General features: G+C 45.7%; 1 protein-coding gene across 5 annotated transcripts in view; it reads right to left on the minus strand.

The window, feature by feature from the left end:
* Nucleotides 1–26,914, minus strand: part of smg1 (SMG1 nonsense mediated mRNA decay associated PI3K related kinase) — a 57,611-nt gene that overhangs the window by 10,168 nt on the left and 20,529 nt on the right. For 2 of the 5 annotated variants that reach the window (XM_084927065.1, XM_084927069.1), the window contains 28 exons: nt 26,510–26,671; nt 25,626–25,780; nt 25,379–25,512; nt 24,846–25,157; nt 24,431–24,572; nt 21,292–21,442; nt 20,901–21,021; nt 20,227–20,475; nt 16,836–16,990; nt 15,994–16,129; nt 14,480–14,624; nt 14,197–14,335; nt 13,345–13,563; nt 13,037–13,217; nt 11,844–12,005; nt 11,258–11,472; nt 10,967–11,121; nt 9,660–9,882; nt 8,230–8,476; nt 6,654–6,889; nt 6,300–6,545; nt 6,041–6,179; nt 5,568–5,677; nt 4,728–4,946; nt 4,114–4,307; nt 2,898–3,070; nt 1,576–1,855; nt 619–891 (listed from right to left, as the gene is read on the minus strand). In XM_084927065.1, coding sequence (XP_084783191.1) covers nt 619–891; nt 1,576–1,855; nt 2,898–3,070; nt 4,114–4,307; nt 4,728–4,946; nt 5,568–5,677; nt 6,041–6,179; nt 6,300–6,545; nt 6,654–6,889; nt 8,230–8,476; nt 9,660–9,882; nt 10,967–11,121; nt 11,258–11,472; nt 11,844–12,005; nt 13,037–13,217; nt 13,345–13,563; nt 14,197–14,335; nt 14,480–14,624; nt 15,994–16,129; nt 16,836–16,990; nt 20,227–20,475; nt 20,901–21,021; nt 21,292–21,442; nt 24,431–24,572; nt 24,846–25,157; nt 25,379–25,512; nt 25,626–25,780; nt 26,510–26,671 — 5,273 coding nt within the window. The remainder of the gene's footprint in view (nt 1–618; nt 892–1,575; nt 1,856–2,897; nt 3,071–4,113; nt 4,308–4,727; nt 4,947–5,567; nt 5,678–6,040; nt 6,180–6,299; nt 6,546–6,653; nt 6,890–8,229; nt 8,477–9,659; nt 9,883–10,966; nt 11,122–11,257; nt 11,473–11,843; nt 12,006–13,036; nt 13,218–13,344; nt 13,564–14,196; nt 14,336–14,479; nt 14,625–15,993; nt 16,130–16,835; nt 16,991–20,226; nt 20,476–20,900; nt 21,022–21,291; nt 21,443–24,430; nt 24,573–24,845; nt 25,158–25,378; nt 25,513–25,625; nt 25,781–26,509; nt 26,672–26,914) is intronic. The other 3 variants (XM_084927068.1, XM_084927066.1, XM_084927067.1) reach the window with 3 other exon arrangements.

Genomic DNA, 26,914 nt, shown 5'->3' on the forward strand with positions numbered 1-26,914 from the left:
CAACAGGCAGCAGGATGATTTTGTGGAGCGCTCGTGCAGGAATCATCTTCTTTAAAATGTAAATAATGACTTCAGACAGAAGAGGACCGCTACCTGACAATCCAGTCTCAAAAATAACTGAACAAATAAAAACAACATCATCATTTTAAATACAAATATTCTTTTAAAAATTTGTTTAGCATTATTTTGCAGTCTTGAACTGTAGATCCCACAAAGGTGCCAGTTGACAGGAGTGACCATCACCATGTGGTTCAGATTAGGGCTCGTTTCTTTCCTCCTGCTTTATCTTACCAAAGATCTCTTTTCCAGAAACAAAGACTTTTTTAAATCTTTTCAGTCCTAACCAGTGGTTTGAACCTTAACCAGAGCTTTAAGTGGTCTTTCAGGGTTTTTAGTGCCACTGAGTGGATTTCTTCAGATTACTGACTCTGTGGTGTTAGGTTTGAGTTTTTCCCACCTACGTTTGGCTGCCTTCACTTGCATCAGCATGTTTTTGGACCTCATACTACCAGATTCTTATTCATCTGTCTGTTGACCTACAGTACGGACACAATTAAACCCTCACAGACAGTCACAGGGACTGAAAACTGTGAGACAGAATGAAAATGTGAATGAAACCTGCAGAGTGTGCAGAGGGCAGAGGTGATGATTGCAGCCAGGCTGAGAGAACCTGGCTCTCCATTCTCCCGCAGGAAAACTGTGATGCAGTGCTCAATCTCCTGCAGCTGCTCCTCACACGCTGCTACTGTGGTGCCCTCAGCCTTCAGCCGCTCTGCTTGGTGCACCACGCGCTCGTTGGTGTCAGCCACTTGGTGCTGCAGAGTCAATTCCACACTGGAAAGAAACTGGCAGGAGGCAGCAGAAGGTTGTGGAGCAAACAGCAACTCATATCTGGAAAGAGAGACACACACATTTAGCTGGTATCATGAGTTACACCATGAGGAGCAGAACATAAGCTTGGATGTGATTCATGGTGATGCTGCAACCTGTCCTGTCTCATGAACTGCAGGTATCTGCAGGTAACTCAGGTGAAGGGGCACACAGGATGTTTGCCGAGTTGGAGAGAACTATCATAGGTGATTTTTTAGGTGTGTAACTTGGACCTGACGGTGGGTCTCAGGGGTGCTTCTTCACCAAAAACATTTTAGGGACTCTGCGAGGACTGGTCACCAGTAAGGCTGGTACCAGCTAAGCCAGCGGTCCCCAACCCCCGGGCCTCGGACCGGTCTGTGAGTCGTTTGGTGCCGGGCCGCGAGAGTTGAGGCTCAGGTGTGAAATGTATAGTTTTCAGGGTTTTTATCGGTTTCCAGCGTTATTTTGTTATCGTTTTTATCGTTTACTCGGTTTTCCTGGGTCTTTCACGTGTGTTATGAATAAATTTTCTTTTTTTGGTACCGGTACCAGTTTTATTTTGTTGTATTTATCCGCGACACCTTAAAGGCCGGTCCGTGAAAATGTTGTCGGGCATAAACCGGTCCGTGGCGCAAAAAAGGTTGGAGACCGCTGAGCTAAGCGACACATACAGTCCTAGGGTTAACCAATGAAAATGAGAAAAGACAATGCGTGGCTCCTTACTGTCTGTAGATGTGCTGGCAGTGATCTGCTGTCATGTCTCTCAGCAGCTCTTCCAACCAGGCCTTCCACTGATGGGCCCTGTGGAATACTAGGGTAGCCCGTGGGTACAGCAAAGCCACTGTGGCATAGCTGTGAAGCTGCTCCAGGGAGCTGCGGAGGGCTCCACGGCGCTGCTGCAGCAAGGTGCTCACCTCCGCCTCCAGGCTCTCACATTGGCTGATTAGGTGGGCCTGACCTGCATTTTGCAGGAAGGCTGTAGCTGGCACATAGCTGGGAGGGCCTGATGGGACAGCCAAGAACAAGACAGCACAGCTCAGTACAATCAATGCATTTTTACTGAAAACTGAACCACAAGCAGTGTTGTTTAATCGTAGTGCTAAAAGGATAAGCAGGGATAAATCATCAATATCACATAAATAATTAACATTGACCCTGACAGGCGGGCACACAGTTAACCATCCAGCTCTTCAAGAACAGCAAATGTTCACGATGACATCACTAGAGACAGAAAAAGCATTCGACAGAGTGAACCTGAAACGTGAGTTTGGAGAATCAATAACTGGATAAAGGGCCATGACACTCAACCAGTGGCTGTAGTTCCACTTCCACAGCACAGATGTTCTCGTTCCCTCCCTTTGTTCCATTTACAGAAACACTGACAGCAGGACAAAAGGCAGAACTCACACTTTACTGTACAGACAATACTCTTCCAAGACCTTCAATAATCCTGAAAAGAGTCGTATAAACATGTCCCTCCCACTGAAAACGCTACATGAAGGCAAACAATCGCGTTCCTGGGATTTCCTGACCTGGACGATTGAGCTCGTATTCAGACAACCTGTGTCTGTTTCCACTGGGTGAGGGAGTCCAGACCAAGAAGTGGGACGCACAGGTGGAGCCCCAGGTGTGTCATATGCAAGCTTATTGGCTGCTGACTACATATTAAAACAGGCTCCCTCCAATCAGGTCAGGAGCAGCTCAAGAGCTGTGCAGTTATTGTGTAAACATGCTACGACTAAAATAGAGGGAAAAGCATATTTATTGTATAGAACAGCTGCCAACCTGCTTGGCCTTGCACTACTGAGCTGGTGGGACGTACTGAACATCCTGGGTAAGGCGAGTATGCCTTCTTATTTATTGTTGTTATTCTGTTTTAAATGGAGGTTATATAAAGTTTTTACCCTGTTTTAGAACTAAATGTCAAATCATCCTATTTTCATTTTATATATTTCTAAGTAAAATATACCAAAGCAACACCCAGAAATATGTTGAAATACACAATATTCAGAAACCTGAGGAGAGTATTTTACACAGACACTGACCAAGATCGATAGGACTGCTGATGTCCTGCAGCAGGCTGGCGAGCTGTGTGGCCTCCAGGCTGGAGAATGCTGCCTGGTACTGGGAGATCCACTGGTCCAGTTCAGTCAGTTTGCCCTGAATGGCCTCCTGCACGGTCCGCTGTCGTGACTGCAGCTGGGTATGTTCAGAGTACCTGTGAGTAGGAAGGCTGGGTGAGTAAGAGTTCAGAATGTGGCGATGATGTTTGTGGATACAGTATTTCTGTTATCTTCCTGATCTCATCCATCCCAGGGGTGCTATTAAATTTCCTGCACGTAGCACTCGGCAGGCGTGCGCACAAAGAAGCCATCGCACACGCGGCTGCAGTTTCACATTCTCGCCACCAGCTCTCCGTGTCTCGGACTGAAACCCTGCTCGCACGGATCAGCTGAGTTTGGAATGGGCGGAGCAGTGCAGAGGCTTCAGAAATCTCCAGTTTCAAACATTTCCTCAGCAGTAAATAATCCAGTGACAGCTGTCAGCATCTCCACTGCTACACAGCAAACTGCTGATAATTCACTCTGCACACTTTCAAATTGTAAACAAAGTTTCAAATAGTTTTTCTGTTGTTGCCACAGTGTAACTGTTTATAGAACTATGATCATCTATTCAAAGCGACCAATCGCTTTATGACCCCGCCCTCCTTTGGGCTCCGCCTCCAAACATTCAGCTGATTTGTGTTCACCCAGCTCGTCTGTTACAGATCTGCTTCCTGATACAACCATCCCGCCTGCACCAGGAGAACACCCCTAAGAGTGGTCTCATTAACATATGTGGCAACTGTTGAATACTTAACTAGAGCCTGTGTGCAGGCTGTGTGTCGGCACTGCTGCAAATGAGCGTGTGATCTGAACCATGGATTTATTTTACAGAGTTATATTGTTCTTCATGTTCTGGCTGCTGAAACACATTCGTTTCCTTCCTTCAGGGGTAATAAAGCTCATCTTATGCTATAAGTGTGACCACGATGTTTCCAAGCAACAACATCACCTAACTTTATCTGTCAATTAATAATTTAAAAGCCACATTTCCTTATTTTGTTGTCTGTAGTGACTGTTTAAAAGACGATCAAATATCCAAACATGTTACAAATTCAATGAGTCCACTGGACGTACCTTTCAGTCTTTCAAATGTATATCCTTAAATGCACCTTTTGGCATGCATTTGAAAGAACATGAACAGTGTGCTGTGTCTGACCTTTGCTCCAGGGTGAAGATGTCGTGGTCAGGGTGGTTCTCTGCCCCCTCTAAGAAGGCACTCTCCTCTTGTAGTTTAGCTTGGCGTTTCTCTCCTTGGCAGAGAAGCTCCTGCAGGACCAAGTACTCTTCCACGGCTTCTTCTACTTGTGGTAGGACCGCTAGCATTTCGTCACGATTCTTAAACCAGTTCACCTGCACGAGGCCCACACAGAATATCAATAACACATTAAAAATATGAAATACAGGAAAGGATTCATTCTACAGATTGCAGGGTTGTCAAAAACAAAGCCAACCCTACTCCTGCCTATTTAGACAATGTGAGCTATAAGAGAAATAACTGTAGTGTTAGTCAGCTGTGGATTAACCTGGAATGACAGATAAAGCCCAGAGTACTGCTTTGATATCACTAATATTCTCCTTCTTTACACTGTAACGCAGTCGTTATTTAACTGTCTCCCCTATTTATTGTTCTCACTGCCAGACAAAGTGAAGCAACATTGACAACTGCAATTAAAGAAACGGCTGCAACCATGGCAACCTGAGACACCACCACAAAACCGACTGGATTTGCTGATAAGGCGCTGTAGGATTATTTGACATCTGTGAACTCACCTTGATCTCAGCCACCCTGGAGGAGAAGAGAGAGCGCGTGATGTCTCTCTCCATGTCCCGCTTGCTCTTTTTGCTGTCAGCCTGTTGGCCTCCCCCTCCGTACACTGCACCAGCAAATCCTACCTCTCCCCCCGCAGTCCAGTCCACCAGAGGGTCGTACACGAAGGCCTCCAGCAGGGTCAGTAAGGTCTCTCTGCCTCGTCGCATTATCTGAACCACCTAGAAACACACATCCCACTTTATTTTTTTCCAAAAGTGTATTTTGACTTCCATCCTGTCACAATAGCCGACAGCTCTAACATCTCCACGTGCTGTAGCAGCACACGTCCATGTTTCAGTGCATGGGAAATATCCCGAGGTACAAAACGTGCACTGGCTACATCCCTCTAACAAACAGCCTGTAAGCTGCAGCAAACTGTAAAAACAAACTGTCACTCCATCTACTGGTTGATTTTACCTTCATTATTCTAAACTGTGCAAAAAAAGCCACTCGTCTCAATATTTATCAATTACAGCCCAGTGGGAATACTTTCCAATCGTGACCCTTAGGGAAAACAATCGTCTCAGGCTCATGTGTTCATTTTATAAGCTCCAACATATTGAATACTTTGAACTTGGCTCTCGCTTCATCAGCAGCAAGAGATGAAGATCCTTATTCTAACAGCAGAGGTGGGCGGTGGTATGGTGTACCTGCCACGGGGCACACTGTGACTGTGCTACGTGAAATTAGTCCAATCTGTTACAAGGTGTGTGAGAAATGCTACTGATGATAACATAGATGGGTGTGTTTTAGATACCCTTTCACAAACGGTTTTATATGCAGTGTGATGTGAGAGTAACCTGTTCACAGGACAGCCTGAAGATGCCCTCCACCCCAGTGACTCCCAGAGCCATCTCGATGTTGTGGGTCATCCTGAACGGGACCTTCTCTGGCACTCGCAGGCTTTTCCCTGGCAACACACACACACTTTGATACTGTGCACCCAGGAAAACGAGCAGGTCACCCACTACATGGAAAATCGATACTGTTCCACGCTAGCAGCCAAAAATAACCCCTCAGCTGGGTTTCCTCCAACATCTCAGTGTGCGATAAAGAGCTTTGCGTCTGATCATATTATGGGGGACTGTGGAGGAAAAGAGCTTTATTATATCTGCACAGAACAGGCTGACTAACTGTTGTGAGCACTGTGTGAGTGGTGTTCACCTGTCACTTTGCTTCTATCACATGCAGCACAATTGTTTTTTACCTTTTAATAAATGTGGTTCTTAACTATTCTCTTTGAAATGAATCGCAGCAACACAGTTAAACGCACCTTTTTCAAAGCATACGTTGTAGTCAATGTGCACCACCTCTCCAGTGGTCATGTCAATCAAAACGTTGTCAAGGTGACGGTCGCCAAGGCCAATAATGTATCCCACCATTGACATGACAGCAGTAGATCGGGCGTAGGACTGCAGACAGAGAAAAGGAAACAAAGAAACATCTGGATTACATTTCTGAGCATCTGTCCTTTTCTGAAACAGGAGACAGGGAAGAAGGTGAGAAACGCTTTGAATGCATCTCCTCGCTACCTGAGTGACCCTCCACCACTCGCTCGGTGTGGTGCAAGAACACCAGAGCTCCTTGGACAGAAGGTTGGACGGCGTTGCTTCCATCAACTCTTTCAGAACCTCCTTCATAACGCTGAGAGGCCAGTCTCTCCGTGTCACATCCACATTCAGCCCCACTGCCTTTAGAGCCGGCCCGATGCGACTGTAGTACAGTTCACTGGGGCGGGGCACTGGAGGTATAGGCTGCTGTGGGAAGGAGTCCTGGGCCTGCTCAGAAAACAAAGTCACGTCACTAACCAGTAATACAGGCCCGAAACCAGAAAGCGCTCGCCGCCTGACCCAGTGTTAAAGCCCTGCGTTACAGTGCAGACAAACCTCTACCTTCTGAGCCTGCTGCACAGCCTCCCTCTGCTGCCAGCGTTTGTAGAGGCCAAAGAGGGGCGTGGCACCGTCCACCCACTGGATCAGCCCTGAACGAGTTCCAAGCGGCGTGACAGAATAGTGTCGGGCATGGAAGTGTGGTTGCTCCTGCTGATTGATCTTGGTGAACATGGTGTTGACAATTGACAAGAACTGCATGATGCGCTCATCCAAATGCAAATCCTCCAGACCTGAGAGAAACTTCAGTCACTATTTCATCACAAAGGAAACTTTGACATTTTTCTCTTTGCTTTCTACGCACAACACACAGCTCACGAGCTCAGAGGGATCATTAGCGGTTCACATAAAAGCTTTTTAATGACAACTCTGTCTTGATAAAATGACACTGTACGAACGATTTAGTATGAACACCCACAGAAAACGTTTGTGCTAATCTCAACTTAGCCCCAGCTTCTGTCAGGTCTGCGTTTCTTTTTCACGTTCTGTATTTCACATGTACGTGCTGACTCGAAAAAACTCAATCGTGGACACAAATCTGGGCGACCCCGAGTTTACATACAGATGATGTACGTTGAATGTGACGCAGGAAACAAGCAACTAGAGAGCCTAACATCGGGTCAGCTGGTCGAATGATGAAACAAACAAAATATATATGAAAATAAAAAGAATTGGATTTCTTACAGACCTTTTTATAATAACAATCACTATAATGCCAAGTGTCAAAGGTGCTCTTGGGAGGACCCTGTCTTAAAGTGCTTGGACAGATTTTATTTTTATAATTTATTTATGACCCCATTTGTTAAAAATTAAATTAGGCATCTGTCACGCAGGCGTGGGGACCAGCTGGCAAATATATAAATCAAAGGCTGCATTACCCAACCTTTGGTTAGCACTTGTTGCTGCTGGTTGTCACTAGTTAAAATTAGCTACACCAAAAACCTTGTGACTGCCACAGTCACGACTTATTTGCTAACTATCGACTGTTAGCAAAACTTGACAAAGTACAATAAAAACTGGAAACAGAACCTTCACCTTCAAAGTAAAAGCTGCGCCTCACTGCTACAGGAAACACTTTTTGGTTGGAATACCATCGTCACTATTTCGCTACAATGTTGCAGATAAAAGTCTTCCATGCAAATTGTGGGTGACCATGGCAACTGCCACGTTTTGTGGAGTACCACCATCTTTATGACCAGCTTCACCTTACAACTGGCCCCACCTCCAGCAGCCAGCTGGGGAATATTCATTTGTCCTGTTTAGTAACACAGCTTGTATTCAAACTGCGTCAAACACAGAAGATGTTCTCAGAAACTACAGACTCCACGGGTCGATGTGCCTCTCTCATACTTCATGTTCTAATGACTTTACTAACATTACTTTATCTGTTTCAAAGCACTCCTCTGCCTACTGAAAATCAACAAAAATGAGAAAAGCCAGGCTTCAGTTGTTCACAGAACACAACTGTCAATATTACCAACTGAATGCTAATGCAGTTTTTACGTTTCCTGTTCCCTGTAGCTTTAGAAGACTGTTTCCATCTACGACTGCTGCTGCGACCGAGTTTCCCCACCTTTAAAGAGGTACGGGTAGTTGTGTCCATCTGAGCCCAGGAAGAACAGTTTCTTTGGCTTGGTCTTGGTTGGCAGTATAGTGATGGTGTTCCCTACACTCTGTATGGTCACTGCATCTAATGCCGATGCCTCGCCAGGTAGAGCAATCTCTGTTGTAGTCATGGAAACCAGGCGGGGACTAATCTCATCCAGATGCAGCAGATAGCTGGTTCTCTTCTGAGCACGCTGTTGCAGGCTCATCATGATCTGTCCAACACAGACAGCACATCAGTCAGGTTGGGAACACCTACACAATATAAAACTATGTAAATATCAATGATCCTACATCCGTGGAAGTGATGCATCGCAACATAACAGATTACATACACAGGTACATCTTCACAGGTGCTGGGGAAACAATTCCTGTGTATATTTAACACACACTGCACACAAATACACAGTTTGTAAGGACAAAATGACACTCGGTGGATCATCAACCGTTTGAGAGCTGGATTTGAAATCACACGTAGAGTTGAAAGTGAAAACTGAATGTGCAGACTGAGTGGGCTCTCCTTCCACACCTGAACCAGGACATCAGCGAGCTCGGGGGCAGTGGTGCTTTTTGGCAGAGTCAGACGCACTGATGTCCCACAGGTTCTCAGTTGGACTCAGACCTGGGGAACATCAACGCCTTCATCTTCCAGGAACGTCACAGACACAATGGCCATGTGAGCTGCACACAGTCCTGGACCAGGAGGAGACCAGGGCCCTCTGCACCAGCACCAGGTTGACAAAGGCAATGAGGAAATGATTTTACTAAGTTAAACCACACTCTATCACGTCTGTCACAGGTGCTCCCATCCATGAAGGGAACACTGCACCTGTGGTGGGGTCGCAAGTTCTGGTGTTTCTGCTGTGAACAGATTCCACTGAAGGATGTGAGGCCATTCCACCTGATCAGAAACTGTACCTGTAGCCCACTGGTTGGTGTGTCATGCTGCAGGGCTCGGGCAGTACTACTCTCAGCCCCCCTCTAACAAAGGAGCAAATACCAGGCCCTGGGTTAAAACCTTGTTATTGGCCTGTTTGAGTTTCCTGGTGTAACAGTCCATCTCTTGGCAACTCTTCCACAGTCCTGAGACTTGGCTGGGAGACAAAGCAAAGCCTTCTTACGATGACATGCTGTGCCAAACGTGCAGCAGGTGGGACGACACGTCACTGTCAGCAGTGACACTAACAACACAAAACCGAGCTAAAGTCAGTGAGCAGGATAAGGTAAGCAACCACCACCACTGGGTCTTTAAGGGTCGTCTTGTTGTCGCCTGTTCAGTGAACCTGTTGTCACACACTGTTCATCAGTTTCTGCTCCCACTGCTATCCCTGCAGCTTACAGAACTTGAATAATTTGAAAATAAAACCATGGTCATCACTAACACAAAGCACATCATACCTGTTTGAAGGGAAGCCAGCTACTGGCTGGATTAGCTGGGTTTACGGGGTTTCTTAGACGCTCCAGGGCAGACGTGATGGCATCACCGTAGGTCTGCTGAAACCAGGATTCATGCGGCGTCTCTGCCGGAGCTGCTGTGATGCTGCACACATGATCCAGGGCAAAAACCACGGGACGCATCAGAGCGGAGTGCTTTTCACGCATTATGGCAATCTTTTCATCCCTGCAGATCAACAAATCGTATTGGGAGATCAGACAAGCCCAGTAAGAACTTTACTTTTCATTGAACACAGAAAAATACAGATCAGCAACTGACTAGTATAAAACTGCCAGCACCAGCCCTCAGCCTCCTGAGATCTCCCACGCTGCTCGCCCAGCGGGGTGACGACAGTAACCCAAATCAGCCTTTTACAGCTGAGGGGTAATAGCTTTTCCACAGGCTGGTTTTCATCATGCCATCGCTGAACTGTTAAACCACCAGTAACAAATGATTAAGGTTCTACAGGTTCCACAACAGATGAGACCGGGAGCATTGAAGCACCTACAGGACATGGACTGTCAATGGAGTCCAGAGTTTTAGCAGAAGAGGGTGGAGTTCAGATGTTCTTACCTTTGAGGTGGATCACTCGGTTAGGGAAATACGAGAGAAACGTAAATAAAGTGCAGCTTACAACTAACAATACCAGTGCAACCATAACCTGCAAGGTCCAGTAACGACTAGTGCACATCTACAAACCAATGCGGGATGAGCGGACTAGTTGTGCACTGGTGTGTTATATCACCATTCTTAATTCAAGGTGCTGAGGAATTCTAGGAGCGCACCATCTGTGTGACATCAACCAAGGTTTGAAAGATTGTGTTTTGGACCTGAAATGTTTCTAAAACAGATGAAAGTCAGAAGGTTCCAGAATCTGTTTTGGGTCACGAGGAGTTAGGAAGGACGTCTAAGTGGTGTATGGTAGCAGCATTGTTCTACTCTGAACATTCAAAGTGCTTTTTACTACAAGCACATACTGACACTGAGGTGGACAGACTGGGCACCAGCCTTCCACCTGGTAGAAAACCCCTCCTGAGCCACAGCCATTTGGTATTAGTGGGTCTATTTCTGGTCACTCAAGAAAGCACTTTCCATAGTGAGACCTTTGCTTATTGTTGGCTGCATGGTACTAAATGAACTGTGGGCCAGCAGCGGTTTGCTTTGATTTTCCTTTCAGCAATGATTTGCTGTTTGAGATGTTTTTTCAAACAACGATGTACACAGAAAAAAGCAGACCCTATCCTGAGGGTGAGGTCAAAGCAAGTCTCACCTGCGCAGCGTGTTATTGTTCTGCACTCTCTTGACCTCATCCTCCAGCTGCTGGATCTTGCGTAGGACGTGCATGTGCTGCTGTTGTAACACACCTAGCCACAGTTCATCCCACAGTAATGTGACTCTGCGCAGCTCACCCACCAGCTGCTGGACCTGGGCGGCACACACAAGTCAATCATTTAAGAAAATCACATTTTTTTAACTGAACTTTAGCTGTAGTTGATTCAAGTATAAACAGTATAGCCCCCCCCCCCCCATACAAAACGTGTAACCGCGGTCAGCCTTCTACCTGCAGCACCATGCTAGGGTTGGCTAAAGACAGCTTCTCCACAATCTTGCTGTAACAGTCCTGCATCATGGCTTGGTCTTGACTTGAACAGGTCGCCAGCTCTTCTGATGATCTGCCTTGTTCATCACTCCCAAGCTGCTCCTCTTCATCCACACCTAGGTCCTCTCCTTGTATGCTCCCCAAGAAGGTAGGCAGAGCTGACGGCAGTTTGCTCCCTGTTTGCAAAATTAACCAGTCGAGAGGATTATAATATGTGAAGTCAGAAAAAGGAGCACAGGGTGTCTGATGTCAGAGACTCATGTAAAGTCATTTTCCATCGAGACTCCCTTTCAAACCATGCAGACTTGTTTCAGAATATTAACTGTAACCTGCCAGATCACATTTATACCACCATTAACTGCATTAACTGCTAAGGATTTTTTATACAGTCTCCTATTTTTCTGACTTTATGTATTGTCATATCTTACATATATGACTAATACCGAATGAACAAGCAAAGTGAAATATTTGAGATATTAATGTAGAACTCTTTAAACAGCTGGAGAGAACATGGCTGCAACAAGAAAGAAAAGAAAAGTAAGCCTACCTGCATGCTGAGCTTCCCCTCCCAGGGAGAGTGAGCCTACAATGGCAGGGTAGAGGATGAGGTGTGGGGAGTCCTGGGCCACACGGCACAGCAGGCTGCATATGCTTTGTCTTATGTACGCCTCCGGATGGTTGAGACGCGAAAAAAGCTGTGGGATGATACCTAAAGACAACACAAAGAATCAGTACATGAAAAGCAACAAGTACATACTTTATGACTAGCTAAATGCAGCGTTTGTTGAAAGTGTGGTCTTTTGGTACCCTTGGCTGACCGACATAAACAAGAGTTTACAGCAGGAGTCTCCAACTCCAGTCCTCGAGACCTACTGTCCTGCAGCTTTTAGATGCATCCCTACTCCAACAGCTATATCAGATGGTTGGATTACCTCTTCAGCATGCCATCAGGTTTGGCTTATTATCAGGTGTTTGCCATTCATTTGATTCAGGCGTGTCAGAACAAGGATGCATCTAAAAGCTGCAGCACGGTGGCTCTCGAGGACTGGGGCTGGACACCGCTGATTTACAGCACGGACCAAACATTCCCAGGACTGCTCTAGAGTTCGGAGCTTGACCACAGAGACATTCTCATGTCTTTATTACTCGCAGAGTAACCCTAACCTATCACTGTGGCTCTTTTTATTCATTACATTATGTAAACCAGGCATCACTGGACAGAACATTAGTAACCTTTCAGCAGTCACTTGGTACCCTGGAGCCAACAGAGCACAGATTGCCCCCTGAAAACATGAACAGCACACATTTCCACTAACTTCATTTCTCTTCTTCCCCCAGTGAACTCTGTGGATCAGACACCCTGTGCTTGTTTGCCAGTTCTGGCCGGGTTGGGAGACACGGTTAGAGACAGACCCCTGATGGCATCAGGCTCTGAGGACCAGTGGCCTTCACATCACGATGAAGGTGTTTGTTACAAATGGACAAGACTGTTTGTCCACTGTGTTTGTTTTCATCTTCACATGCACTTCTTTTCCATCTCATCTGTCCCTCACTGCCATCAATTTCCATCAGGGAATGGAGAGGTTTTCACTCCAGTGTTGGGAGCTCTTAATGTATGTCTAAGCTTCAACTATGAGTACAGTGAAAAACCCATGTATTACACACACACACACACACACACACACACACACACACACACACACACACACACACACACAGTAAACCTGCATTAGGACATACCCCTCCAGGGCGCCGTAGGAGTCGAAGCTAAGCCTAGCTCAAGCCCCTCTCTCAGTTCACCGGCATGCTTCACCAGAAGACGCAGGAGACGCAGCGTTGCCATGACAATTACGTCATCATTGCTCTGCTTGCTGCTGTGATATGAAAGCAGCACTTTGGGGTCATCTTCATCTACAGGGACCTAAAACCAAACACACACACAGAGTGAGGGAGTGAACAGAGCGCTGCACTTACATCTATGTCATGATCTCCACATGGCAGTCACTGTTTCACAGTCATCAGCCTTAGAAAATGGAACTCAGCCTCACGTGTCCAGCATTGAGCTTGAGGAAGGTGAAATAGGCCTGGCAGGAGATGCGGTAGAGACCAAAGATACGGTCCACGACCAGTCTCCAAACTCGGATCAGACCGTCTGTAACCTGCTGGCTGGCCTCCCCCAGCCAAGGGCACGAACTGGTGAGCTGCCGCCAAATCACGTCTACCATGTCATCCTCATCATCTTCCTGCTGCAGAGCCATTTCCTCATCCTGCCATAAAGCAGAACATCAGGGTTTACACAGGCTGCAGAAAAGAATCCAAGAATATACAAACAATGACTGTTGAAAACACCAAGCGTGCACTGAATACAAGCTCGAACAGAACAAAGCATGTAAGAAGAGTCCGGACAGAGGTCAGAAACAGCAAATGTCATCCAAACACAGCAGTACAAGCCGCGATGTGTAAGACGTCCCTGTTCCAAGTACGTATACCTGTGCATGAGAGCAAATCACTACATACGACAGCAGCAGCCAGCAGCAGCCTGCAGGAGCTGATGGTACCTCTGACAGACATGTACTGACCAAGCCTGTTACTGAAGTGTACTACGCAACTGCCATCGCCTCTTCAAGCAGTGAACACAACTGCAGAAACTGACGCAATCGTCTTTTTAAAATAAGCAGGTAAATGTGTCAAACACCATTACGGCCATGGTCACAAGTCAGTATTTTAAAAACACAGATGCTGAGGTAGATGAAAGGGAAGCTGACACATTGGAGACGGAGGCAAAGGTGGAGAGAAAACCCGAGCACAGGTCCACACGTCTCAGGCAGCAGCTGGTGTCCTCACAGCGCTACTACCCCAGTGTACTATATGTACGTACTATCAGCTGTTCGTGACTTTACCTGGATACCAGTAGGTCGACACATGGCCTGTCCCAGAATACTGAAGATCATGTCCTTGTCTTCTTCGCTTGTTGTTGCTGGCAGCAGCTCCTCTATCTCCTTCTTTTCCCCAGGAAGAAGAGGCAGTCCCTCCCCTTGGCTGAAGAGGAGAAGCTCCATTAAAAGTAATGTTTCCACTGTGTTGTTGGGCCACCAAAGACATTACGCAGACCAGTGTGTGTGTGTGTGTGTGTGTGTGTGTGTGTGTGTGTGTGTGTGTGTGTGTGTGTGTCCGTCCACTAACCTGGCATTATCGACTACCTTCCTGCCCCAGCGGTAAGCCCAGCTGGCCAGGGCTGCCCAGGACTTTGCCACATCTGGAGCCAGACTGGTGGACAACTGATACAGCTGACCCAACACAAAGTCTGGCTCTCCAACACCCACATTGACTGTACAGGGAAGAACATTAACATCAAACACTTTAGAGGGTTGTGGATATTTCAGTATTCATCTGCAGGTACATGGTGTCTCATCATTTTGAGTAATTTATCCTCCTGAGCCTGGGATGCATGTTTAACTTCTCCTAGTTATCTGGGATTAGTTGGGCTGGAGAAAAACTGAACTATGTTTGAAAAGACAGTGTAACAAAACTATTCAGTGTTTGTTAGTTTAAAGATTTTAAGTGTTTATCATGTGCAGAAAAGCCAACACGTACTGCCGACATAAGAGGACAGAGTGTCAGGTTAATACAGACGTACACCTGTCAAAAGTTCAGACACACCGTCTCATTTAATGGTTTTTGTTATTTTCATGAGTAAGTAAAATTTATTTCTATAGCACTTTTATTTATTCACGTTATTTCAAAGTGCTTCACATGGGAATATAAAACATATAAGACATTGTAGATTCTCACTGAAGGCATCAAAACTATGAATGAACATGTGGAAATATGTAGTAAACAAAAACGTGTGAAACAACTCCAAACACGTTTGATGTTTCAGATTCTTCCAAACGGCCCTTTGCTTTGATTCCTGCTCTGCTCTCTCTCAGCGTCTCCATGAGCTTCATGAGGTCGTCTCCTGAAATGGTTTCCAACAGTCTTGAAGGAGTTCAGAGATGCTGAGCACTTGTTGGTCCTTTGCCTTCACTCTGCGCTCCATCTCATCCCAAACCATCTCCACTGGGTTTAGGTCAGGTGACTGTGGAGGCCAGGCTGTCTGGTCAGCACTCCATCACTCTCCTTCTTGGTCAGATAGCCCTGACACAGCCCAGGTGTGTTTGGGGTCATTGTCCTGTTGGAATTTAAACGATGGGATGGCGTGTCTGCAGGATGGTAGCCATGCTGGTTCAGTTTGCCTTCAATTTTGAATAAATCCCCAACAGTGTCACCACCAATGAACCCTGACAGGCACACCTGTGAGGTGAAACCATGTCAGGTGACTACATCATGAAGCTCACCGAGAGCAGCTTTTGCAGCTCTGTCAACAACGCAAACAGTGGCTACTTTGAGGAATCTAAAATATATTTAGAGTTATTCATCAAGTTTTTCTTTGTTACATAATTCCATATATGCTGCTTCATATATTTGATGTCTTCAGTTTGTATCTTCGGTGTAGGAAGTCGTAACAATAAAGAAAAACCATTAAATGAGAAGGCGTGTCCACACTTTGAGTGGTAGTATAGTAGACTGGGGAATTAAAGTGGTACATCCCAACTCTGCATTATTGAGAAGTCATTGATTTAGAGTTAAGAGGGGGACAATCAACATTACTGCAGCCCAGAGATGTCCTGTGTGAATACATCAGGTTCCAATGGTACCTGAAATCTCAGCAGTGACTGATGGGATGGCCTGATCCTCCAGGGGGAGCTCCAGCAGAGCAGCAATGTTCCTGCTCAGAGCCGACATGCTGCCCAGAGCGCTGCATGAGTTCACTGCTGCAGATTTCTTTACCACCTACAAAAACATTAACAGCCTGAAAGCATGCATTTTAAATATATATCCACACAATCACATCTGCTATATTACACATATTTTATTCTTTTCTAAAATGTGTCGAAGATGCTTCAAGAAGCCCTTTACCCTATTTTTTATGTTTTGGTTAAATATCTTTAACAGGACAATAAAGAAGGGGGGGGCAGCACATGCCTCCATGGTGGATTACAACCTGGGCTTTTCATTTTCCTTATGGTACATGCGGCACCTGTCCACCCCAGCAAGATAATCCGATCGCCTGCACCAACACTGAACACAATCTTCAAATGCTGGAGATGGAGTGCACTTTGTGGGCTGAATAAAGTGATCAGGGAAGCTGGCTCTGCAGCAGCCTGGACACGTCAGAAGCTTCTGGTGGAGGAGACAATCAGCACCACCACAAGCTGTGTGTCTCCAAAGTAGGTGTGCAGGCATATCTGGCTGTTTAACACAGACCGGGGTCAGCTTTCACTTACTTAGACTTGAGTAACAGAGGAAATGTTGCTTCTCTTAATCGGGACAAATATCAGCTGAGCCAAAGCAGGTTACAGGGTTAGGTCCCGTCATCGGTCCGATTCTTACATTTAATGCTCCTGTGTTCTATTAACTTTACTGTACTGCTTTCACGTTAGGCACAGCTCTTTGCATACGTGATTATCATTACCAAATATTCCAAAAAGCAGTAAACCTGTTTGAGCTGAGGCGTCATGTCCTTCCAGTCGGCCAGCAACCATTTGCAGAGTGTCAGCAGCGAGCGGCAGGCGGCACCTTCATTCTTCCCCAAATGGCAATAAGACAGAGCAGCTTTGCTCAGCATCTCCATGGCTGTCAGTGACTGACCTGCTGAGAAACAACCACTTAGTAAACAGTGCCTCAGGACCCTCGTCAATGCTCTGCACATACACCTGGGTTTTGTAAAATAGGGTTGGGTGAGGCTCTCTGTCACATTTCAGAGGCATTACTGCAAACAGCTCGACAGGGACTTGAAGGGAGAAACTTCCATATTTGTTTTATAAGATGTCAAACTGTGTGTGCTTTTTAAATTATTCTGCTAAGTGGACTCACAGCCTCTGTCTGTTTTTCTGATGTATTGATAACTAATTAATGATTTATTATTTTTAATTATTCATCATTTACCATCATCATTATCATCATTATTGCTTCCAGCTGCTGGCAGCAAGGACAGAGGAAGGCTGGCAGACCCCAGGTCAGGTCTGCCAGGCTTTCTTCAGCCAAGAGAACCAGCTGACACTCAGAGCGCACACACGAGCAAACTCATCTCTGTAAAATTCAACTGGAGGAAAGGCGTTTAATATGAATGCTATTCAAAGTAGCTGTGCATAATTTTACATTCATGAGAAGGTTATGAGTAATTTCTTCTCTCTTACTGAGAGAGCAGCAAACTCTTTTTCCAGGCTACATGATGGTCTTCTGAATTAGTGAGACTCAATTTTCTATCCAGCTTCCAAGTTATCTGCTTTTTAAGGCGTGCGTCTGAGAATTATACCACGGAGTCAAGTACTTCTTCAGAGGAGCTACAGTGTCCAGAGCCGTACACAGTGAAGATGGAAGGGAAGTTAGAAAACTGTATCCTTGATGCAAAAAGACTTCAGGTTGAGATGCACACCCGTGTGGAGCATGCATAGGTTTATCGCATGCTCAGGCTGCCTTGAGATCCACTCATGATCGTATCCACTGCGTGGCTTGTCCACACAAACTGCTCCACAGTCGGGTAGCTCACCAGGCTAACCTGTCAGGTGGCTGCTGCAGAGCAAGGCGAAATGGAGATACCTGAGGATCTGGCTGCAACACCAGGCGTGAGCTGGGCAGATGAGACCCACAGACCATCACTACCTCTTTCCTGTTGCTGGAGCCACATGGAGGATGTGAGGGTTTCTCCCCTGCTGGAGTTCATATGGGAGGAGATGCTACAAGAACAGGGAGGAGATTTTAACGAGAATGAAGAGGAGTCGGCCGACTCACAGTTCCTGCTGCCTGACAACAAGGAGGTGGACTCCAACTCCCTGGCTAGCATCAGCTGGGCTGCAAAGCACTCAGCTACCAGCTAGGTTGATAAACCTGCAATGGCGTCTCCCCTGGATTTCGACATGCAAGATGTGTGTAAGCACGCAGCTTACATATACAAAAATCAGTCCATCTATCATTTACCCAAAGTCGTCTTCATCTTCATAGCCCCGTCCCTCCCCTGGAAGGAAGGCCGCTTCCTTACTGATAAGTGCTACAAAGCAGCTGCTCTGTCAGCGAGAGCCCAAAGTACCTCCTCTATGCTAATGGCTCACCAAGCTGAGCTGGAAGAGGACATGACAGCTAAACCAGACACCAGTGTGTGAGAAGAAATCTGCATCTTCACTGACCACGTCCTCTGCCTCCACAAATTAGTGGCTACTGGGAGAGCCACAGGCCTGGTGATTCTCCAGGAGCAGGCACGCTGGCTCAGGCTCACCAACCTCACAACTAAGGAAAAAGAGGAACTCCTTGACAGCCCTTGTCAAGGAGTTCCTTGTTGACAAGATCAATGTCTCCGGTGCAGTCGTCAGAAGAACAGATAAAGAGATGGAGATGAGATGTGAGGAGAAAAGAGAGATGCTGAGGCTTTGAAACTGTGGCACCGTTTCAGGATCCCTAAAGTAGAGAAGGTGCAGGGGCTCTCAAGAATCCACGGGCTGGGAAGCAGTCTTTGGGTGGATGTTACCATAGCCACCAGAGGGAAACCGATGCAAAGTTCTCCGTGTTGTTTTACAAGCACTTCTTCATGCACTCTGTATTAAAACTGTCCCATTACGTGCATCCAGGCAGTTTGCCCACAGCGCTGTCACGTTTTGTAAAACACATGAAAACATTAAACAGGCTGAAAAACAGAGCAATGCTGTCGGCTATTACACAGCCCGCAGAGGGTCGCGTTTCCATGGCTGTGACCATGCAGACCCCTCGCTCACTTGTCATGGAGGTAACGGGGCACCGGGACAGCATGTCTTACACACTTGACCACAAGAGGGCACCAACATGCTATCTGTGGCAAAGTGGTCAGAGGAAATACAAATGCCTGTTTGGTCAAGCGTGTAGGAGAGAAGCTCTCCAAGAGCATCCGTCGTGCATTCAGTTCTCCCAGAACATACAAAGATCAATATGCGGCTTAATCCCCGCATTGAACCGGCGCCTTTTAGCCGCCGTCTTTCGTCTCAGAGGAACAACAGCAGCTGGATACCTTGTGTCCTGTCTGTGCATTTATATGGACAGGACCTGGAGTTTTAGGTCGTCTGAGTAACTGTCTATAAATAAAGTGAGGGTATATTACACATCAGTGAATGATCACTGAATAATTCTTGAAAAATGAAATTTGTCATAAACTGCTGCAGAAACAGTTTTTAATAAATGAAAAGTGATGTGAGAGCAGACACAGAGTCAGCTGCCATCCTGATATCACAGCTCAGTAAACTGTCTCTGATGTGCTCTCCACATTTCCACCTTCACCTCAGAGTGAACTCAGAGACGACCGAACGAAATCAGCTGTTCAGGAACCAAAACCTCCGTTTATTTTTAAGCACAAAGTTAGGCCAAGGTGCCGCTTGGACCCAGATCTCCCAGCTGTTTCCCCTTTCTAAATAATCACCTCACTGATTACAGTGAGGATTTTTCATCACATTACATTGATTTTAATTGTTTTGTTGGGTCTTCCTGAGTTTGGAGTGTGTGTGTGTGCAGACAGGTATTAACATCTTCATGGGGACCAAAAATTGGTCATTTACTATACTTGTGGGGACAAACAGCCCCATGAGTTTGAAGGCATTTTTGAGGCTCAAAATGTGGTTTTAGTGTCAGGGTTACAAATAGGTTACGCTTAGGTTTAGGGTCAGGGTCAGGGTCAGGCATTAATTTTTAATGGTTAAGGTTAGCGTAAGCGGCTAGGTACAGCATTAGGTCAATGAGATGTCCCCACAAGGATATAAATATACACACGTGTGTGTGTGTGTGCATTCACAGAGCTTCGAGGTGAACAGGTCCTTTTTCCCATCCAATGGAGTGTAAGGTAGAGTAAAGTAATGAAGATGTTTCCTCACCTGCAGTTCTTAGGACTTTGGCTTTTTCTATCTCCACTTCTGGTCCCCATTTCTCCCCCAGGGTGCCTTCAAGATTAAGACGCCTGAAGGCCTTGCACAGGTGATCTTCCTGCTCTTCTTCTTGTGTTTGTGTGTCACTGAACTGTCTGAGCAGGCGAGATGCCAGTGTAATGTTGCCTTTTTTACGGGCAAATTTGACAGCAGTCAGACAAAGCTCCATTAGGTGGCTATCAGTGGAGGAGGAGTAACCTAGGCAAGAATGAAGAGAAATGTCAGAGGTTTACATGGACAAATACATCCAGCATGTTTCCATGGCCCTTTGTCTATGCAGCACAGTGATCACGTTCAGCCCAGCAAAAAGTACGTCCGCAGCACAAAGCTGGATTTGGGACTTTGTAAAGTAACGTCAGGTCCAACCAACTTCTCCAATCCAAGCTCAGGCTTTTTGGGGACGAGCTGAGGTACCAGCTGGACAGCCTGACCGATCATCCAACCACTGTACCACCTGGGTTAACCCTCAGAGATACAAAGTGGCTTCATTTCTTTCTTGGAAGAATTGCTCTGACAATTTATGAAGCGCGCATAAATGAAACTGTTTTTTTCTTCTTCGATGCTGCTGAAATAAAACTGAGGTGTGATTAATTCTCTCAGAAACAACAGGACTCAATGGTTACCCTTAAGTTTGTGGAGGAGTTGTCTCTGAAATGTGCTGTATCTGAGCGCATGAAGGAACAGCTGGGCATCCTGCTGCTTACAGGAGTTGAGAGCCTCACTGCACAGAGGAATCACACAGTCCTGTGAAGAACAAAGGGTGAAGATAAGCCACGTTTCTTTAAACTGGACAATTAAAGTTCAAGTTGGTGCTCATTGCAGCTGCTCCGTCTGAAGTTAACGCTACTTTTATGAAAGGCAACCAGAACCTAGAAAGTGTGTGTGTGTGTGTGTGTGTGTGTGTGTGTGTGTGTGTGTGTGTGTGTGTGTGTGTGTGTGTGTGTGCGCGCCAAACTGACACTAAACAACTGTAAAGTCGTTTTTGATGCAAATGAAATGAGTTTATTTATGAACCTCTTGTCCAGTGAGAGCATTCTCCAGGGTGGCAGTAGAGTGGAGCTGCAGGGTGGGAAATGTGGGCAGGGTCTCAGAGAGGGTGAGGGTCGACAGGCGAAGGGGACCCAAGCAGATCCGTCCGGTCTGTTTCAAGCAACGCACCAACGTACTGCAACATCACATCACACGATTTGTTACCAGTCTGAAAATGGCACTGTGCTAAAAATAAGTAACACATTTTAAACATTAACACTTGGAAAGAAAACAGACAAGAGACCGTTTTCTGCAACCACTCCAAAATTAACTGACTGTTTCCTCCTTTTTGGCTCTGGAATGGAGGCTTTGTTGTTCAGTCTCACTTTACAGAATCAACCACCCCACATCCACACGGGGGCAGGAAATGGACTGAACATACCAAGGATAGATGAGATTTACACTCTTAACCCCATTTCAGCCTAAAGAGTTCTTTCACACGAGCACAGAGGACAGTCTGTTGCTGTCAGTCTCTCCCTCCTACCTTGGACGTGCTGCTAAACATGCTCTCTTTTATCTAGACGTTTAAAACGTCTCAGTTTTCACTGTCATGCAAAAGAATTAACAGAAGTTGGCATCAGAGCAATGAAAAAGTAGCAGCACGAAAAAGCTAGATCTCTGAAGGAAACCACATCCAGTTTATTCCAGCAACACCTGCCTTACAGATAGATAGATAAGTATTTATTGTCATTGTCAGAGAACAATGAAATTGCGTTTGGAGCTTCCGTACAACCCATAAATACAATAATAAAGAAAAAAACTGATGTGTACCTATATACACATCAGTGTTTGCCAAGCCTGGTTGTTACTATATGACCTTATTCTGTCAGTCTGGAGTGTAAACCTACTACTGCTGCTGACGAAAGAACCTAATTAATAACAACAATCATATACAACACACAAAAAAATGTATATTAAGCAACAAAACCAATGTTCAGTAAACCGTATGCGCTCAATGCTGGGAACAAGCGTGTTGGCCTAGATGAAAGAAGTGTGCACTATAGCGCAGAGTCGTTACACCTTGGAGGCAGGGCTGGACAGGGAGCGCGAGTGAGACCACACAGTCTCCAGGAGAAGGGCTGGACTTTGGTTCTCTGCTGCTTCAGGTCAGGGAAAGGTTCCTGACCAGCTGACTGCAAGTATGCAGCGAATGAGTTTTCCTAGAACTGATTCCATTGTTCTACTGGGAAACTGCAAGACCTAGATTGGCGTTGTATTGACGGATTTGCTATGACACTCAGGCAAAGAGAGGAGCTGAGCTGCTAACTGGTCACCCCCTGCTGATGAGTTAGATCAGCTGCTGTGAGAGGAAACTGGACAGGCCCGGTGCGCCTAAATGGGACCCTCCAGAACAGAGACACTACAGATCTGTGACAGAGGGTCGGTGCCCTGTCTGACAGACGGCACAGTCCACAGCATCTTCCTTCCCAACCTTGGGTGTGGAAGAAGTTCAGCTCAACACAAGACTTTTGGTCGGACTCTAAGCAATTCTGGCAAATTGTCAGGTGACTAAAAGCAATGCTCTACTCACACAGTGTAAATATATAGTGTGGATGGGGTGATGCTGCCTTTAACTGGAGGCAGTGGAGGGAATAGTTGGAGCAGAGTCTGTGGATGAGGGAGGCTACTTGCTGATCATTAGGGGTGAGGTCATTGAGGCAGTCAAACTACTAGCTTGTAGGTAGTTGGGCTGTTGGGGGTGGATGAGTTCTCTATGGTCCTGGATGCTGTAGGGCTGCCTTGGTTGACACGCCTCTGCAACGCTGTGGAGATTCGGTTGTCTGCCGTAGCATCGACTTGTTCCCAGTGGGTGCTACGGCTGCCCTCTGTCACGGATTCAGTTCATCATTTTTTATTAAATTATGAACGTTATTAAAGGGAACCAGCAGATCAGAGCACAAAGTCTCTCTTCATACAGATGACAAGTTGTTTATATCAGACCCTCGTTTGTTGTTGTTACTTTAAACATTTGGAGAAATATCTGGTTATGAAGTTAATATTCAAAAAGGTGAGTTAAGGCCCCGCCCTTCTGCATGCGAGGGACAAATTGGATCCAACTCTTTCAAGATTAGCCACAGAAAATCCAAGTATTTAGGTCTATGGGTAACACGTGATGTTAAGGATCTTTACAAGTCCAATGATCAACCTCTGCTATCATCAGTGGTTCTTCTTCTACAGAACGAGCCTCTTACTTTAGGAGGAACAAACAACTCTATCAACATGTGTTCGCATCCTAAATTTCTTTAAGTGTCCCCATTTTTTTAACAAAACCTTTCTTGTCCAGTCGTAATAGCCAGAAATCAACATTCATATGGAATAAAAAGCAGCCAAAGATACGTAAAAACGCATGTCACTTCCAAAATTCATATTATATATATTATTGGGTAGTAAATGTTAGAGTATTAATATTATTGTTCTGGGTGAAGAGGGATACCATCAGCCCCAGTTGGTAGTCACTGGGAGGAGCTTGAGTTGTGCACACCTCCCCTGTAGCCTCACTAGGTTTCAAACATCCAGTCTCAGACTGTATACTCAACCCAGGTGTAATTCATACAGTTAAAACTTGGAATCAGTTTAGAAGAGCCTTTAATCTTACTGGGTTGTGATTATCTGCACCAATAACAAAAAGAAAATGTTTAACGTTTGATGTCTGGCTGCAATCTGGGATTCGATCACTGCACTTCTTGTATATAGAAAACAATGTAAGCCTGCACAGAGTGCACTGGTAACATCCCAGAAACAGTGTAACACTTGTGTCCCTTTATAATAATATTTAGGTTTGTATTTATATCTCAATAATCATCTCTTTACATCTCTATTTCTATGCTTTGTCTTATATGGCTGCTCGGTTTTCTGTTGTGTGTATGCTGCCATGACTTCATTTCACTGTGGGATTAATAGCTTATTTAGTTCTCCAGATACAGCCATCAGAAAATGGTCAGAAAAGGCTTGAAACGCCCCGACTTTATCACAAAAATACTTTCTGAGCAAACTGAACAATGGAAAGCTAAAATGTGGCAGTTTTCCTATTAAGAAGGGTTTCATTACCCTAATGGGGTTTCCCCCCTGAAATCAGAGATGGTAAGGCATTTGACAATGATTGACCCATAAAAAATAAACTCACTCTGAGTTTGGTGCTGCTCTCTGATCCTGCTGCTCGCTGACTTTGGTCATCGCACTTACAGCGCTGCGAAGGAGCTGCACCTCGATAGCTCTCTGCAGCTCAGTTGGATCTGGACTCATTGAGGGCAGGAGCCTTTTCAGATCTAAATTTGAGCACAAAGAGAGTGTTAGAAATACTAGCAGCCACCAGTAGATGGATCCCATGGTATAAATCTGACTTTCAGAAAAGCTGACCTTGAGGTCAAGGTCACTGAGATTCAAAATGTTCCAAGCCTTTTAGCAGATACCTGTGGCATTACTTTGAAAATCCTACATTACATTCTGGGAAAAATTACATTGTACCAGTTTTACTACAAATGCACAACTCAGTCACAATCCAGACGTCTGTTAAGACTCGGGGTTGTAAGGACACTTACCAAGTTTGTCCTTACTGCCAGAAAGAGCGGTGTAATCCTCTCCAGGCAGCAGCTCCAGTTGAACCCCACATTCTGCTAGATCGCCCTCCTCAAAGTGACTCAAAGCATGGATGTAATTGAAATCTGTCTTCAGGTTGATGCTGACTGGATTGGTCGAGTTCTGTTTGAGGGTGCTGACAGTGGCCTGCCACTCCTTAACAGAAGCCCAGTCACAAAGTGCCACATAACACTGACAGGCTTTGTTGGCCAGAAAGTTTAGCACCTCTGGAGAGCACTCACTCGACTTCAGTAACACCGTCTTCCTGCTGTCACCTGTTGAAAATTACACCAAGCATCATAGCATCAGTGAAACTTAAAGGAAAGATGAAAAAACAAAGAAAGCATCAGAAAACACACATTTCTAAGAGTCAGGTGATCCACAGCCTGCCTGCAGTGGCTGTGTGCCTCACAGCTGTGCTACAGGAACAGTTAGAAAGCTAGCTGAACAAATAAACATGCTGCGATCTAAGGGGACATGGATGTTTGCTAGTTACCATTGCTACAGTGTTTTGGACTGCTTGTGTTGCTGGAGAGTTTGAGCATGAAGGAGTCAGAGCCTTTGATGCTGCAGTCCATTCCTGTAACTGCAGACAGCTGGTCTTGATACTCCTGGGCTGCTTTCTCAAACCTGCACATACAAACATATGCACAGTTGATTACAGCAATGAAACTACATGAATCTATTACAAATGAGTATCTCAGTGAACCATGAGGATAATTGGTTAGCGTGCCGGTCCTTACCGTCCCTCAGCCTGCAGCGCAACCGATGACAACCAGCCCATACTCTTGCCTGAAGTTGAGGCACTCCAACTTGCCAAGCCCTGGATGGCCTCGGGACAATGCAACTCCAACAGAGCCTCCACAAGCAACACCACGGGCACCTCCAGCTCTGGACCCTTTAAAGTCCACAGAACCACAGTTCACCCAGACAGATGACACTATTTATTACCACAGTATTTGTAGGATGGTCAAATGATACACCGCCTAATCTAACACTCAGAATTTGCACAGACAAACAGAATTACTACAGCACTTATTCACAGCACTTCACTCGTTCCACATTTTGTCACGTTACAGCCTCTCGGCACACTCTCCCGTTGTTCTATGCAGAACCTCGGTGCACAGCCATTTTCACATCTGTTCAGTTCAGATCAAGTTTGAACTCTGGCTGGGACACTCTCTTGTTATCTTGGTTTGTGTGCCTAGGATTGTTGTCCTGTTGGAAGACGGGACGGGATGGTATTGACCAGGTAATAAGCGGTAGCTGGTTTCCTCCAGACATGACCGAAGGGTCAGGTCAAAGAGTTCCTTTTGGTTAACTCTAGCTGAGCTGGCAGTTTAAGGTAGAACGCTATGTTAGATTCCTCAGATGTTAAATATGTCATCAGCAAACAGGAAGATGGTCAGTGAACTGAGGAGAAGGGTTGTGCAGCATGGTGACCTTAGCTAGTTAAATCCAGTGGCTAGCATCCTAAGCCTCTGACAGCACTGCAGCTGTGTACGACATTCAGTGCTGATTATTGTAACATGACAAACAAGTGAAGTAATATGAATATTTTCACTGTATATACATCTCTACTACATCTAATACATAAATACATAGAGGATACTCTACTAATACAGACCTGAGTGCCACTGTTTTTAATCTCTGCAAGCAGATCGAACCCATGGCGAATAGTTACTGCTGGCTGTCCAGACAGAAGACCAACTCTCATCAGTGCCAAGCGGATCCTCGTCAGCCAGTCCTGGCACGTCTGACGGTTCGTGTAGAAGAAAGTCCGAATTCCCTGAGAAGCGGCGAAAAAGGCACGCGTGATCATTTATACACGCGACTGATTATTAATCAATCAATCGTCAATCGATCCAGGACACTAAATCCCAGACAGAAAATAGTTGTTTCAATTTTATTATGTGACATTATAGAGGAGGCTATATGTAAGGTTTAGCAGATTCAATCTTTGAATTAGCCAATCTGTCAGCAATGACAATCACTCCCTGCAGACAAAAGATTAAAAACGCCTTCATACATT

The sequence above is a fragment of the Perissodus microlepis genome, chromosome 4 (genome assembly GCF_051167445.1).
Source record: "Perissodus microlepis isolate ML-2025 ecotype Zambia chromosome 4, ASM5116744v1, whole genome shotgun sequence".
In the NCBI taxonomy this organism is placed as follows: domain Eukaryota; kingdom Metazoa; phylum Chordata; class Actinopteri; order Cichliformes; family Cichlidae; genus Perissodus; species Perissodus microlepis.